Genomic DNA, 17,048 nt, shown 5'->3' on the forward strand with positions numbered 1-17,048 from the left:
ATAGTGGTATGTCTGCTTAAAGTTTTTCTCCCTTGATAATACTTCTTTATAAAGAAAAATCGGAAAAACTCTGTAGTTATGTTTTTAACAAACTTAGTTCTGATGCAGTGCCAGTGTGGGCTATATCTCCGGCCTCAAGAACAGTAAGCTTCCTGCCTCAGAGTTAAAAAAAAAGATAAGTCACCAGTGAAAATATGCCATTCAAACTCTGACGACTTTCAAGTGTCATCTATGACCTGTTACCGGTTGACTGTTGTCACTGTCAGTAGTGTGAATTATCATCACTGTTTCGAGTTTCGACTTTCAAAGTTAGAAACTCCATTTTCTTTGGAATTGTGTTGTTTAGTGTTAAAAATAAACCAATCGTGTTTAAAAATTGTGAACTAGTGTTTTTTATCTTGACAATTGAAAATATCCAAAACATTATTTAAATTGACGGATGGTGATAACGACCTTGCAGAATAAAGCTTGCTCTGCATTTGTATTGGTGCGTAAAACGTAAAATAATATATTATCCATATCTAAGCAAGCTTAAGTTGTGAATGTTTTAAAAGTAAGTGATTCAATGGAATGTATTTTGCATGGATGACGTAAAAGACTAAAATTGCAAAGGTATTATGTATACATCTGTGTATGGCGAAGACCACCTGGGTATCAGGCTACAAAATTTTAAATTATGTTTGGCACTACTGGTATGGTAAGAAGTCCACAACAAGCGACCGGACAAGTCGCGCAAAATGGTAGCACTACATTTCCGAGATCTCACCATCAAAGAACAGGTATGATATAATGGACATCTTTTTATAATTTAATTATGATACAAAGAGTAAATCAATCTGTTTTCCCATCTGAAAGCATATAGTATTGTCTTTATTTCTTGCGTAAAAAAAATTACATCAGCAATGTGGAACAAACTTATAACGTAATTGCCAATTAATGTCTCAGTTTCTAAATAAATTTAGTGATCATTAGTATATAACCATACCAGCTTTTAGAACTTAGTTTCATCAAATCATATAGGTATCACTCGGCTGTTACTAGTAATAATCTATTATAAAAACCGATTCTAGTTGCCCCATAATTTTATCTTTACATGTCTACTGTAACTGGTTCTTATCTTATAATCTTAACTCTAAATTATATTACATACCACCAATATCTTAAAATCACCAAACTGGTACAATTAACGACTATCACTGAACACATTTATGAGAAAGACATAAAAAAGAATGTCTACAAAATTTCCTGTAAAAATACTGATTAATTGACACATTTCTTTCAACTACCTGCCACTGGTAGGATCCTTTCATTAATTAGGTATTATATCCATAATGTTAGGCAGGAATTTTAAAAAGTTAAATGCAAATAATTCTGTTACTTTCCAGTAGAAACTAATTGTATTTGTACCATGGCTTAGCTATTTATTCTACACAGCCTAACCTTTTTATTTGGATACAAAAAAAACTAGTTTCATATTTGGATGTATGGTATCCTTCCAAAGTGTCTGTATTCTTTTTCTAGGACTAAATTAATCCAAAAACAAAAAAAAAAGAAGAATTGAGATTAACTTTTGACTGGCATCACTGAAATATGATATTGCACATGATCTTTTCACATGTATGTGTAGAACACCTCAATGTCTCAGGACAAAAAGGCACCTTCATTCATTTACTCCAGTCCAGAGATTCATCAAAATTAGTTGGGTAGTTTTATTGCAGTACTTACAGACTGTGACTTTTAAAGTAACAAACATATTCATGTTCACATTTATAAATTAATAGAAATTGTATTGAGACTCTAACATTAATCTCTTTATTTTTTTATAGGTAGACCACCAGCAGCACCTAAGTCATATGACTATCTTTTAAAAGTGTTGCTTGTGGGTGACTCTGATGTTGGGAAACAGGAGATCCTACAGGACCTGGAGGATGGGTCAGCCGACTCCCCATTCTGCAGTGGTAGCGGTTAGTAGAGCCTATGTTGAAAGTCAATTATTTTCTATTATTACATTTTGATTATTTAATATACAACAGTTTTGCCAAACCTATATAAAACTTAGGGACATTAAAGCTTCTAGCATACACCAAACAAAAAGATCAGCAACACATCTTATTCGTGGTGTTATGGATGTCCATAGGAGGTTGTTGCACAACTTACCATTATGTGAGCCTCTTGCCCATTTGGTCCTTCTGAAAGATTTCAAATATCAACATTATCCATTTATAATATTATCTTATTAACAGTTATTTAATTTTGAATGGAAACATCATGACTGTCAATACCATAAAATAAATGTAGGGGAGATATGGCAGAGTGAGGGCAGCAGTCATGTGTGCGGACATATCTCAAGTAATAAAGGATAATGAGTGATTTATATAGTATATCTGGTGCTCGATTTACAATTAATTTCAATTTATTGCAATTCCATAAATACAATCCTTAAATATAACATTTGGAGTAAATGCTATAATTGTACAAGGCAGTATTATGGATACCCCGTTTTTGTGTTGCAATTTGGTCTGATCAGCAGACTGTAGTAGGGAGACTCATGTTTTCTTTTGAGTCATTTAGGAAATAAGTTTATGGCACTTTTCTAATAAATATTACTATTACTGTTTGTGCTTATTAATAATAACACTTTATAAAAAATAAACCTTATCCTTTCCCTACTGTTAAAAATAACAAACTCTGGAATTTCTTCTAGGCTTTAAAAATAGCATTTCTTAAATGTATCACTATAATAAACAACATATTTTTACAATATACATAATATGTAAACATACAGAAATACTTATATTATATATGTAAGTACTTACAGAGAACCACTGAACTGCAATTTGAATCCAGCTCAGAACATTTGGTATGTTCTTGATGAACACAATACAATAAGATTGTGTACACTATTTATTATTGACAGAGCCATATAGATAATATTATAATAAAATTTTACATAACTATATAAAGAGAAGTATACAAATCCTTTGTAAGATTACTAATAAGGCAGACACATTTTATAAAATTTTCACAGCATATAAAACAACAACAATCCTTCTGGATGGCAAAAGAGTAAAGTTGCAGCTGTGGGACACATCAGGACAGGGAAGATTTTGTACAATCATCCGTTCATACTCTAGAGGAGCTCAGGGCATCTTGCTTGTGTATGACATCACTAATAAATGGTCCTTTGACAGTATTGACAGGTGGCTTGAGGAAGTTGAAAAGGTACAATGAATTATAATTTTATTTATTTTATTTTTTAGTTTAAGACAATCAACATTAGAATATAGTAATAGTAGACGGCTATCTGGAAAATAAATTAATAATTTTGAAACATGAGTGACATCTCAAGTAAATATGAAGATCAATGTCAGCTGAGCAATACAGCCACAATTCAGACTTTTGCGGAGTGGGCTGTGCATAGGCCTAAGAAACTAACCTGATCAAGCTGTACCACATTTAATCCGGTCCTTATTTGTAGTCCAACTGGTTGAAGCAGTTTATCTCCTCTTCACAATTCGATCGCTGCGTTTATTAAGAATTAAGGCATCGGCAATGGACAGATTCCATCCTTCAACATGGCGCGGTGCTGCGATTTGGGGTATAGAGAGAGTGTGATAAGAGAAGGACAAGGATAGACAGATAGTGACGTTAACAGTAAATTTCCTATGTGATTGGTGTCAAACATGGTATCAGCTGTCGAAGCAGATCTGCAGATGGAGGCTCTACTGAACAAATTTACATAAGCTAAGATTTACATATTATGATTGGTCATATGGACAGTTAGATGAGTGGTACATCTGTTGGTGTAAGAGCGTCAGAACTGGAGACCAAACTTTGAATTCTAGAAGGTTCATAGATTTTGGCAATGTAAAAATATTTATATTTTCGAGTGACAGAAATCACTTAAATACTGATTATCACTATTAAGATAGGCACAACTAAAATTATGTTTTGGAAAAATTATAATAGCTCTGTAGGTACAATAAGCATTATGAGCACAAGGTTTCAATATCATAAAAATGCTGTGTGTATGATTTTGTCGCAGTCATCATAAACCATGTACATAAGACACCATGTAACTTAACACCAAGACAGTCCCAAGTTAGAATTTCATTACTGACAATCAATTTTGTTCACTGACTCGCTATTAGCACACCCTAATAATAATAATGTAGCCTTTTATAAATAATACATATTGAAATTGTATTACTTATTAACAATAATAAGTAATACAATTTCTTATATCTAGGTTAGTTACGTTTATATTTATATGTATTACTAGCTGACCCGACATACATTGTTCTGTGCATCATAAATAAAATACTGTTTTTTATGAATTTGTCAATAATATTTAATAACATCAAGAGTTGTTACATAAAATATGCTGCACCCTGTTCTTTGATGCAATTGTTTCACAGCAGAACTGTCAAATCAAGTGTCAATAAATTATCTCATAGAAAATATGTCCATACAAAACAAATATTGGAAATATAGATAATTGTCGGTCTCAAATTGAAATAAAATCTATCCTATCATTAGTTTAGGAGTTAACTGGAAACAAAAATCAGGACACTGGATTTATATATATTAAGATGTACATAATTAATATCTATGTTGTCTTCTGCTGATTTTAAGTTGGCATAGGCCCTCCTCCAACCTTTTCCACTCATTTCTATCTTTGGCACCCCGGCTTGAGGTCACTCCTGCTAATTTGGCGGGGTCTTCTCCTGTTTCTTATTTCATTCCTAGGGTACCATTCTGTGACATTTTAGTTCCACTTCTCCTTCCCTCTACCCATAACTCATATGCCTGGACCATTTCCATTTTATTTTTCTGATATTTGTTCCTGTGTCTCGAATATTCCTGATGTCTTCTAACCTGACTCAGTCTTCTTCTTGATCCCCATCATGCTTCTCTCTATCGAGTGCTGGCATATGTTTAATTTCTAATACTAATTAGCAGACCATACAGTGAATAATTGAGTAGTAACATTGACATAAAAGTGATAATCTATAATTGTTTATGGATTTATTTACTTACCTAACGCAGATTTCTTTTTGTTATAAGATGGAGTGTGGAGATGAGATACTCCATGATTTTGTTGTATGCAGTATGTGAACAATTTTTACAAAAATGCTTTGAATCCTTTCATTCATTAATTGTAAAGAACACAAGAACATAGTGTCTTCCCCTTAATAGAGACAATAAGAATAGTTCTAACTGCTGATGGACACTTTCTTAATTTTACTCTACTTAGTAAATTAATTTAAAATTTAAGTCTAAGACTAGATTGTAATTAAATTGATAAATCTAAGGTTTTTTTTATCATGAAACGAAGAAAACACATTTCTCTTCTTTTGTTATAAGAGAAAGTGACTAATCGTACGCTAGTATATTCTTAGTCGTACAAACGTTCAATGTCACCACATTACCCCCAGGTCGATCCCAGGGGCGTGCATTCCATATAGGCATTTAGGCAGTGCCTACCTAAATTAATATATACCACTACTATTAAAGTTAATTTACTTTCGTTATTTTTTTACCAAATTTCTATTGAACACCCACCCAGTTAGTTTTAGCGTGCTTACTTTTAAACCACAAAATTGCCACTTCGAGACGTTAATCACAATGTCAACCTCTTATATGTGCAATACCTAAATGTTATATCATAAAAGTAGGTATTTGTATCTACTGCGAGTCCCTACCTTGATAGAAGGCCCGGTTTCCACCAAAGCGGAGAGGAGAGGAGGTGCGTTTTGATAGCCAATCTGATTTAGTTATTTCTACATCTCCTCTCTGCTTAGCTTCAGTGGAAATGGATCAAGCGGAGATGAGAGGAGATGTTTCATTTTTCTTTGATTTTGTACCGCGAGCGACAAGCGGCGCGGCAGAGTGGAGAAGTGAGATGTCTGTAGCCGGGTGGCCGGGCGCCCTTTTCCCCGCACCTCCCCGCGTCTCGCACATTTTTCGTCCCTTTCGTATTTTTAACCGACTTTAGTAGTTTAGCGAAGTATTAACTCAAAAAAATTGAGGAGGCTCCAAAAATATTCTTATAGAATTTTACACTTACATAACACAGTCGGTACTAAAGTGTTTGTTGTTAGTGATGTCGGTTTTTTATTATTAATAATATTTTCAGTTAAGTTTGTTTGTTTCCTCTTCCTCAAGCAAATTAATATATAACTTTTGTAACGACGCGACGTCTTCCTTTCGTAGATTTCGAGCTCTCACAGCTCACATCTTCGCTAGGCAGAGCTCACTTTTCCTCCCCGCTACACATCTCCTCTCCGCTTTGGTGGAAACCGGGCCGAAAAGTAATGCACGTCTCTGCTCGATCCTCGCCCACTAACTAGTTTTATTTGACGCTTTAAAGGGTGGCCGACGCTTTTGTGATTACTCTAGTTTTACCAGAGTGCTGTGGTGGTTACTTTAAGTGAAGTGACCCGAATATCGAGCAATATTGTTACTAATTGGTAGGAGAGGAGACCTCGAACTAGATGGTAGGATGGACTCAAAATCACAGCGGGCCTGAACTGAAGAAGAGTGGCCCACGACTGAATCCAATTGAAAGAGCTAGAGGCCATTGCCCAGCGGCACACTGTGTTAAAAGACTTAATAGAAAATAATAGACGTGACCCGTGTGTAAGCCTGTAGGCAGGAGCGTGCATATCATATAGGCGACTAGGCAGTGCCTACCTCGATATGAAACTAAATAAATATAGTGTTCAAGTTAAGATGGTTCCGTTATTTTATAACAAAACTTCTATTAAAACAAAATGCTTGCTCAATATATAACAATATAGCTCAACTACGACAAGTTTGATATAAAGTGACCTACCTTCCTAGAAAACCAATGCGCGCCCCTGCCTGTAGGTAATCTAAGTCTTCCATAAAAAAATATGCGTGACCTTCTCGGTACACCGCTTGGTACATAATTCCTTTCCTAGTAAATTTTAATTGATAAACTTATTATATTATTAACTATTTTCTTATTCTATTATAACTTGTTCTGTGAATAGAAAAAAATGATGTAGCTACTCGGGAATAATGTATTCTTAAGTCATGTGAAATGTGTTATCAATGTTAATTAGTTAATAATGAAACAAAACGTATTTCTGAATGATTTTATAATATGTATGTAATAATAAAATAATCAGGGTCCATATCGTATTTGTGTAAACAGCTATTACATTACTATTTGAACATAGTATGTTATGCATGTCATAGACATATGCCATCACGCACTTTTCTGTACAACAACATAAGATACACAATTCCATCATACATAATTTTGTTAATTTTTCGTCGAAGCTCCTAGTCGGCTCATTTTTTTCCGAAACCATCAACAAATATCGTTATTGTATACAAAAATGCCTACAAAAACTTACAAAGTATATAATATAACCTTCCCGAAAACCACTCTATCCATTGGTGAAATCGCACTTTGCGACTACGTCTGCGGTATCTTGTTGGTTGTTGAGACCAATCCTTAATCTTAAATTTCCTCGTTCATAAAATAAAAATATAATATAAATAATAAAAAGTGTGTGTGTCTGTGTGTGTGTGTGTTAACAAAACAAAAATCATTAAAAAAAAATCTTCGTGGTATTTTATGTTTGTAGAAATAGCAATATTGTAATAAAGAGGGTATTAAATACCACCAATGCAAAATAATATTATACTGGATCATTTAGTAAAATAACGTATATTTAAATATCATTAAAATTGTTTTTATCCAATTCTAATTAGAAGAGATTATTATTTTTAATTTTACAAATTAGTCATATTTGAATTAATTTAATTCTCGTCCATTGGTTGTGGTGCACTCCACATATGGATTACTAGAGGCTTGGTAGCTGAAGTATGATACAAATGGTCTAGTGGACCAGCTAACGTCAGGGTGTCGAATTTGCGTGACGAAGACGCATAATTCAAAAACCTTTGTGAGTTGTTTGGTCGAACCCACACTCCCTCTTGGCTTATAGCCTAAATCTGGCGGAAAAATCTTAAGCTTTTTATCACTTAGCCCTAAGCCCGTACCGGGGGATCTTTCCATTTTTTAAAAAAAAAAATCCATCAGGGCCATATTCATTAAAAATATATCATTCTATTATGACATAGCAATATATATATAGATGACTAGCTGATGCCTTGCGACTTCGTCCGCGTACACACAGGTCTGAGCATTTTTAAAATAAAAGAACAGTTATGTTACGCTGTCGCGAATTTTGTATATAATTATGTGTTCTGCAGAGTCGTAGTACATTATTTTATTCTATCATCAATAGTTTTCGCAGCGCACGCGATGTAAAGAATATATCCGGTATTTTTTTACACCTTGGTTACATTAATGGAATTTTAGTTAGCATCCCTAACTTTAACCCGGAGATAGGGTAGCTTCCCAACAGTAAAATAATTTTTCAATTAGATTTATTTGACATTTTTTAGTTTCGAAGCCTCTCCCACTCTTTTTTATATTAGTGTAGATGATAAAATAAATATTTGTGTTTAGCACGCCCCTGGTGTACCGAAGGTGCTAGTTGGGAATCGTCTGCACCTCGCGTTCAAACGACAAGTGCAAGAGCGAGACGCCGAGTTGTATGCAGCTAAGAATCACATGGCATTCTTTGAAGTGAGCCCGCTGTGTGACTTCAACATACGTGAAAGTTTCTGCGAGCTGTCACGCATGGCCCTGCATCGGAATGGCATGGAGCGGCTGTGGAGAAGTAATAAAGGTACGATTTTGTTAAAGTGCCCGGGGCATAAAATGAATAGGGGAGTCCCAGGCCCAAGGGTGTCGTAAGAGGCGACTAAGGGCACTAACCAGTGGGATGCTCCTGTGTACAGGATGCCGGCTAGCTTACGGGTACCACAACGGCGCCTATCAGCCGTGAAGCAGTAATGAGTGACGAGCGCAGTTGTAGTGCCGCTCAGGATTTTTGGGTTTTTCAAGAATCTTGAGCGGCACTGCATTGTAGGTAATGGGCAGGGCGGACATGTTATGATACAGGGCATATATATATATAGAGACGAGCAGGACGCTCAGCTGATGGTAATTGATACGCCAATACGTAAAAAAACCGAAAATTATGAGCGGCACTAAAATTGCGCTCATCACCTTGAGACATTAGATCGCCCCGCCCTCCAGACCAAAACACAGTAATGCTTACACACTGCTTCACGGCAAAAATAGGCGCCGTTGTGGTACCCATAATCTTGCCGGCGTCCTATGCAACGTTAATAAATTTTGTTTACAATTTTTTTTATGATTATTCCCAGAAGTGAGGGTTATCACTTTAAAAATAACAAATTGTTTATATGCAGTTCTCAGTCTGCAAGAGCTGTGCTGTCGAGCTATCGTTGCCCGGACATCAGTCTACGGGCTGGAGCGACTGCCTTTGCCCGGGGCTCTCAAGTCCCACCTTAAGTCGTACGCCATATCGGCAGCCCCCACGCGGCACAGAGCACGACCCCACAAGCATCCTCACCACGCCAGACTTAACTGCAGCGGCAGAAACTCGTGTCAGATTGTTTAATATATAACGATATAATATACTTACATCATTTATACGTCTAGATAGACAGATGTGAATACGTCGAAAATCAGTTTGACGTAATTCCAGAACAACATTCCAAACCACAATCATGTCGAAATTGAGTTAAGAACACAAAACTGGTCAGGTGATTCATATTATCGGACTGACAAAAAATGGCAGCCCTACTGTGACTCTTTAAATGTCATCATGACTTACGGCCTTTCCCAATATTGAGTCTATCTCTTACTTGAGATTAAAATCGTAACTATCGTTGTCTTTTCTGTCCCAATAAACTTATCGACGGTAACTCACCTTATCCTTACCCGCTGTCTGTCAATGGGACGACCGCGACGTATAGCTTACCAGCGATAGAAGTTTGTATGGAAATTTCAATTCACGCGTCCCAATATAAGGCGATAAGAATGACTTATCTGGTATATTGGGACAGATTATTGACAGCTGATTAGTGACAGTAGAAGGTAGTAATTTATCTCTATCTGTAGATAGTATATTGGGAACGGCCGTTCGTAGCCCAACGCACATGTATGGAATACACTAATATTTATTTAACTTGAAACACGAATTTCTTAAAATGTGATGTTTGTGGCTTGGAACGTTTTTCAGGAACTACGTCCAGTTTTGAGTTAACCTCTATTTTGAGCAATGCACGCACACAAACACAAAGTGCCATACAAATCGCGAGTGTTAGACGTATCTTGTTTAGGTATGAAACATGGCCTGTTTTTTATCGGTTGTCTAGCAGCAAGAGATTCTATCTAGACGTATAAATTCACTAAGCCACTATTGTTATAATTCGATATCTTCTCGAGTGTGAAAAGCCTGCAAACAAGTAATGACTAATCACATTTATACTTAACTTTTTATTTTTCGTTCCATACATTAGTTACGTCACACGAAATCGTGATTTTTATGACCGGTCATTGTCACAGCTGGTCACGTTTGTGAGATGTACCACATATACCTAGTTATCCTTTTTCACTTTTGTGACACAATGTCGATTTGTCGACTTGTCGTTTGACTTAGTGGGAAAGAACGTTTTTGTTTACAAAAAGACGTATACAAAGATATACAGGTGTTAATGTTCTGAATATCTGTATTTCATTATCATTTGATTATTTAATTTAAATTAAGCCGTTTGTTAGTGTTTAGTTACTTAAAACTATGGTGTTGAGTATGCCACAAACTTATTTATCGCTGTCTCGTAATGACTTTCTATACATATAGACAAATCACGTCATACATATAAAAACAAAGCCGAAATATATAACATGCAACAAATTACTCTATAATAAACTTCTACTGCAATATCTATACATTGCCGCATTTACTCCAGTTGTTTAAAATGTTCTTGGTCAATAAGCAGCAATGTAAAATGTCTATTTAGTTTAGGTTCTGTATGTTCAATTTAGAACCCGATTCGGAAAGTGACACACGACTAAGAAGAAAAGTGTACTTACATTGTCTTTAAGGACACTTTTGCCGTTTCGCTATCAGATTGCGAATGATATGTCCTTATATGTGGATTGGAACGCATCCATGTTTTTGCATTCCTTTAAAGTTATAATAGCGTTTTTTATTTAACAAGCACACACATTCATAACACAGTTTATGTGTATTTTTTGATAAAAAGATCTAGCATGCTAGCTTAGAATCACTTTCAGATTGTAAAAACGAATCTTGTTTCGGCAAATGTTTTGATAAACATGTTCGGAGGACGAGGATGCAAGCATTTGAATTTAATTAATTATTTCAATTGGTCACTGACATATTTTAGCCTAATTTCACCGTACTATGACGATGTTAATTAAGAAGACCTTCCCTTGTAATAATTATTTATATGATGAACTCAATTTCGAGTCGCTTCTTGTCTGAAATAGGTACAGTACAAAATTAGAGCAGTGTCCTGTAACAGTGGTAGAGGTAAAAAGGTATAAGAGGCATTTATTTTCTCAAAATTGATTCCTTTAGAATTCTTTTTGATGTCATTTCTAATATACTTGACACTACTACCGCTTCGGAAACAAATGGCGCTCTGAGAGAGAAGAAACGGCGCAAGAAACTCTCCCAGCATTATTTTTTTATCTAACGCATATGTAGTATTGCACGGTTTGGTTAATGTATATGTATAGGTGACGTGAGACATCAGACCTTTGTCTGAGAGTAACACACGTTTAAAACGGTGTGACTGTAGTAGACATTTCGTTGAAGTATATTTTGTATGTCGGTATAAAAATATTAATCGCACTATTTGGTATTATCTGTAGACACGCGTATGGCGTGAAAGGCTTTCTCGTTTCATTCATCTTAGACGCGCTAGACTTGATGCCCTCAGGGCTAAGGCTGAGATAGGTAGAAAAGAGAGAGAGGAATTCTATGATCGTTGTAAAAATAATGGTAATATGCAAGTAACAAGACTATTCAATCACTGTGCAATTATAATATATGAGCCACATCCTGAGAGTGGAACAAGATATACTTACCAAAATTTACGATACATGCGGTTCGCTGTATTCCTAACAAAGAATAAAGGGCTGTAAGTGACAACGGATTTGTGATTAGCGTAGGTTTAATGAGCGCATTATATTACTTAACATTGTAACACTATGACTAATATAAATGTTATTTAATTTCTATGTGAATACTTAGCACGCCATTTAGGCCTTTTTGATGTCCATATTATACTATTCTAGCTAAGTAAGTTAGTTAGTGGCCATCCGTAAAGTATGTCACACGAATTTCATGATTTTGCGTCCCCTCCCCAGTCGTTGTCACAGCTGGTCACATTTGTCAGTCTCTCCCCCTCTCCTACCTAGTGTGATGTCACATATTTCGTAATAATTTTATTAGCAGCAATGTTAATTATTTCTATTTCGTGTTCCTCCGGGTTTCTCTCCCCGACCCTTGTCACACTTTGACGACCCCGTCCCCCCTCGTAACATGTGATGTAATTTTTGGATGGCCCCTTAGTGTACAATATTAATAATGCAACAATTTATTCTTATATCTATTTACAAACAGGCCATTAGTGTATCTCTTAATCTGTGTAACCTTAACTGCATTGTTTTGAACTGACTGCCAATTTACATTCTCGATAAGGAGGGTAGAGGTAAAAAGAACCGTCTGAGGTAGGTTGAAAAATGTCCCGCTGTATAATGGCAATATAAATCTTCCTATTATGGAGATAAGACGTTAGCGTTCTAATAGTTTCGATATGAACATAGCTGTTGTAAATGGTGTGAAGTTTACTGATTTCAATGAAGCCGGCTAGATTATAGTTACCGCAACGGCGCCTATCTCTGCGGTGAAGCCTTAATGTGTAAGCATTATTGTGTTACTGGCCAAATTAGACTTAAGTTATATCTCAAGGTGACGAGCACATTATTGTGGTGCAGCTCAGAATTTTTCAAGAATTCTGAGTGGCACTGCATTGTAATGGACAGGGCGTATTAATTAACATCAGCTGGATGTCCTGCTCGTCTCGTCTCTTGCTGTCAAATATATATTAAAAGTTCGCCAAAACAAAGAGGAAATTGTTCATTTCTCTATCTTAATCTAATTACGTTTAGCGCGTCTTTAAAAATTATCGTTGTAAACCGCAGCGCCACCCTAATTGGACGCGTTTTACGGACACTTTTTCATAAATAGATGTGGTTCTTACCTCTACCCTACATAACTCTTAATTAAACTTGTTTTACGAATAAGTGGGACGACGCCTAAGACCATAGACAAGATGATTTTTGACAGAAGAAACTTCAAACTACAAAGATGTCTATGGAATAGACATTAGTTATCAATATGTATCTAATAATGATAGCCTGACAACTTGTGAATGTAATTTACCTTGACTTAAATTATTTACTCTTTGTACACCGACTTTAACCGTGCTAAATTGAATGAAGGTGCGTGTTAGTTGCCCATTAAAACCCGGCCATAACGGACAAAAGAAAAACCCTTAGATAATTTATGCGTCTAGATTGACTTTGACAGCTGTGAAAACGTCGAAAAATATTGAAGTTGCCAGTTAACCTTTATTTGTGCAATGCTGCGTGCACCAACACAAAGTGACATGCAAATGGCGAGTGTAAGACATAGCTTGTTACGCACACTAAAGTAATAAACCTGGCCTGTTTTCATCGGATGTCTTACAGCAATCTAGTATCTAAGAAAAAAACATACAAATCATTGTTGGTTCAGCCTATAATTACGCGTGTAAACATCAAGTCCAACCATTTATCAATTTTGAACGACATTTAACATTAATAAAGCATAAATATTTTCTTCATGATAAATAATAAGCAAATTATTTCGTTTTGACAAACTTTTGGTTTACTATATTAGCTGGCAACACTTAAATGCCATATCTAGAATTATTACCGTCTTACAGTTGATTAAGCGGCAAATATTGTACAACATTTTGTTCAGTCCGTCCCTAGGTCGGTAGAAGATGAATAATTTTTTAATATCCATTTACCCAACTATCTTAACTTTTTCACTTAAGGTCTATCGATTCCTAGGAGTAATATAAGACATCCTTGCACGTTACAAGGTATTTCTTTAGATCATTTATAGGCCTAGATAGACTGGCAGCTGTGAAAACGTCGAAAAAAGAATGAAGTTGACGGCTAACCTCTATTTTGAGCAATGCGTGCATTAACACAAATGGCGAGTGTAAGACGTAGCTTGTCACGCACACTAGAGTCCTAAACCTGGCCTGTTTTCATCGGTTGTCTAGCAGCAATAGCCTATCTAGACGTATAAATTGTCAAAGTGTATTTCTTTAAAGTTATTTGTAAGGAACTTATGTATCTGTTAGTCGAGTTCTAAATGTGTAATAATAATAATAATAACATGCATTTGATGGTGACGTTACGTTTAATTTTTTATTTTAATGTTTAATCGTAAGTGTATGTATAGTGTAAAATAGCATCTATTAACTACAGGTTCAAACAGCGAGACGTGATACTATCGTTTGTATGACATTAAAGGTCATGGTTGCATGCACTCGCATTGTCTTACAGGGGAGATGTTGCAAAACTTCACAACAAGTGGCACTTATATGTAATTTTCTATACCGTTTAATATCCAAAAGTATAAGGCTTTGCAACACCTTGAGCGGAATCGTACAGTGCACGTAAGTAATTGGGTCGCATTGTCACATCGAGGGCTGGCGAAAATTGAGACTTAACATAGATTTTCAAGTTTCCGGTTCTCTGACGTGTTTGTTGTACTACTGTACTAGAGCGCGCGAATCGACGCACGCACACATACACACGATATACACGGCCGCTAAGCAATCTTGGTAACACAAAACTAGTTAATCTTTTTCTTCGTAATTTTTTTTTTGTTGTACCAACCCTAGCGCTCCGTCCAGACGTAGGTATAAATTTCGAGGAGACGGCTGAGTTACGCTACTGTACTATTACTTACATTGTGTTTGTGACGCGTTTATATCAGCGTACCGCTTTACATTCCTGCCAAGTCGTATTTAAATAGTACATTGTACACATGTAGAAACAGGAGAATGTTGGCTATATCAACGATAGCTTATTTTAGGCACGAGGTGAACCCGAGGGCAAAACACCCTAGTAGGCTTTCTTTGAGCACTTTTTTCCGAGTACTGTAGTATGATAATAATGTATATAATATCCGTTTCATAAATGAAAGAGCTCTTTAAAATGTTTTTTTTTAAAAGATTAAATGTGTCACATAGTTCGAATCATATACTTAGAATATACTACGGTATAGATGACCTGGCAGCCCGTTAATTCGTGATCAATTAAATTTATCAATGTGTGCGTTAGCTTAGTTAGGTGGGTGACGTGGGTACGTTACCCACTAGGGTATAATATTCAATACACTAAGGAGATAATGACAACAGTGACTGACAAGAATTCGCTTACCTTTTCTATCTTGCTGAAACCCCGTCATAGGTGTTTAACTCTCTCTCGCACGTCTTGTATATCTTCAAAATATATAGTAACCAAATAAAAAATAAGTTCATGTTAGAAATGAAGTTTTCAATGGGCTGGAAAAAGAATCAAAATGGAGGTAACATCTTACCTGCATCAATTAATTTTTGCCTATTAAACTAACAGGGCTTTTCTTGTAATCGAGTACTTATATTGAAAAATATTTTTATTGTATTTTGGTTAGAGCTGATGCTCGTTTCGAATCCTCTAAAATATGAAAATAATATTAATAATAATAATACCTGAATGAAGGAGACTAGGAATTCTATATAATTAATATCTGGCAACACAAAATAATAACTAATTAAATGTATCATGTCTGGCTGCTAGACCTGTGAAGTACAATTTAGTCGATTTATACTTAATTAATATTTACTTGGTGCCCGTGCTTTTGTTTTTTTTTATTAATCTGTAATTATTAATTCCTTGTTGCGAAAATTATGTAAATATTTTGTTACAACGACAAATGTCTTTATATTTTATTTGTTGATGAAAAATTCCTGGCAAAGTTTAGCTTTTGTATATAATCTTTTTTATTTGTGATATTTTATTCTACACAAAATCCAAAAAAATATTGCCAACTGAGAGTTCGGTAATTACAGTCATAAATATTATCTTTTGTAACGATAAGTTGTGAAATAAAAGTAATTCAAAAATGTTGTGAGTTTTTTATTATCTGATATACTCAGCGTGTGAGTTGAATGCAGTCGGGGCCTGGTGTAAAGAGCGGGTGCATCTCCCCCCGCTGTCCGCATGCCTCGCCTCGCGCGCCTACAGTGTAGTGCTATGCCGTCGTTAACAGTTCGATAACAAACGCTTACCGTGCTATCCCATGAATACTGAAGTTGCGATCTGTGTTATTCTTTTTAATTTAATAGTAACTGATCCGAGTCCTTTTTTTATGGAATAGGAGGACAAACGAGCGTACGGGTCACCTGTTGTTAAGTGGTCACCGCCGCCCACAATCTCTTGCAACACCAGAGGAATCACAGGTTCGTTGCCGGCCTTTAAGGAAGGTGTATGCGCTTTTTTTGAAGGTACCCTTTTGTAAGGTATAGGAATGTCGTATCGTCCAGGAAACACCGCACAAGGAAGTTCAGTGTTAATTGTCCTAAACAACCTAGTGTAAAATGGTAAAGGTATTCTTTAAATTTATTGACATACTCATGTTAATGTGATTATTATTAATCATGATCGTATCATATTAGGTAATTCTCAACGCTGCATTCAACTCGCGGTTTATCTGTAAGTACTTACCTACCTACTACAGGTTATAGGTACTGAATCAGAAAATCTATCTTTAAATTGTATCTTCAAAGTTATGGAGCGACTAAACTGTGTTCAAATTGACGACTCTTTAAAATTAATATTTTCCCCTCAGTAACAAGGCTTTATGAAGAAAAGGTCGACGGTATCCAATTTAGACCTATTTAATAATTCTATGCTAATAAATTCAACAAATCAATTCTGGATCAAGTGGTTCTAACTTATGCGGACTACATTAATGAATTTAAAGGGCAGT

At 35.6% G+C, this 17,048-nt stretch overlaps 1 protein-coding gene across 1 annotated transcript; it reads left to right on the forward strand.

Annotated features, from left to right (window-relative positions):
- Positions 1-279: 279 nt before the first annotated feature.
- On the forward strand, positions 280-16,185 carry LOC126979241 (ras-related protein Rab-40C). Its single transcript, XM_050828516.1, has 5 exons — positions 280-779; positions 1,827-1,964; positions 3,029-3,222; positions 8,513-8,735; positions 9,325-16,185. The coding sequence occupies exons 1-5, from the start codon at positions 677-679 to the stop codon at positions 9,534-9,536; spliced, it is 870 nt and encodes a 289-aa protein (XP_050684473.1). The 5' UTR covers positions 280-676; the 3' UTR covers positions 9,537-16,185.
- The last annotated feature ends 863 nt before the right edge of the window (positions 16,186-17,048 follow it).

Source organism: Leptidea sinapis, chromosome Z (assembly GCF_905404315.1).
Source record: "Leptidea sinapis chromosome Z, ilLepSina1.1, whole genome shotgun sequence".
Taxonomy (NCBI): Eukaryota; Metazoa; Arthropoda; class Insecta; order Lepidoptera; family Pieridae; genus Leptidea; species Leptidea sinapis.

Excerpts from the sequence above, each read along its gene's own strand:
- LOC126979241 (XM_050828516.1), top strand. The coding sequence starts at position 677 with ATGTTTGGCACTACTGGTATGGTAAGAAGTCCACAACAAGCGACCGGA. Across the intron at positions 1,965-3,028 it reads CCCATTCTGCAGTGGTAGCG|CATATAAAACAACAACAATC; the intron begins GTTAGTAGAGCC and ends AAATTTTCACAG. Across the intron at positions 8,736-9,324 it reads GCTGTGGAGAAGTAATAAAG|TTCTCAGTCTGCAAGAGCTG; the intron begins GTACGATTTTGT and ends GTTTATATGCAG.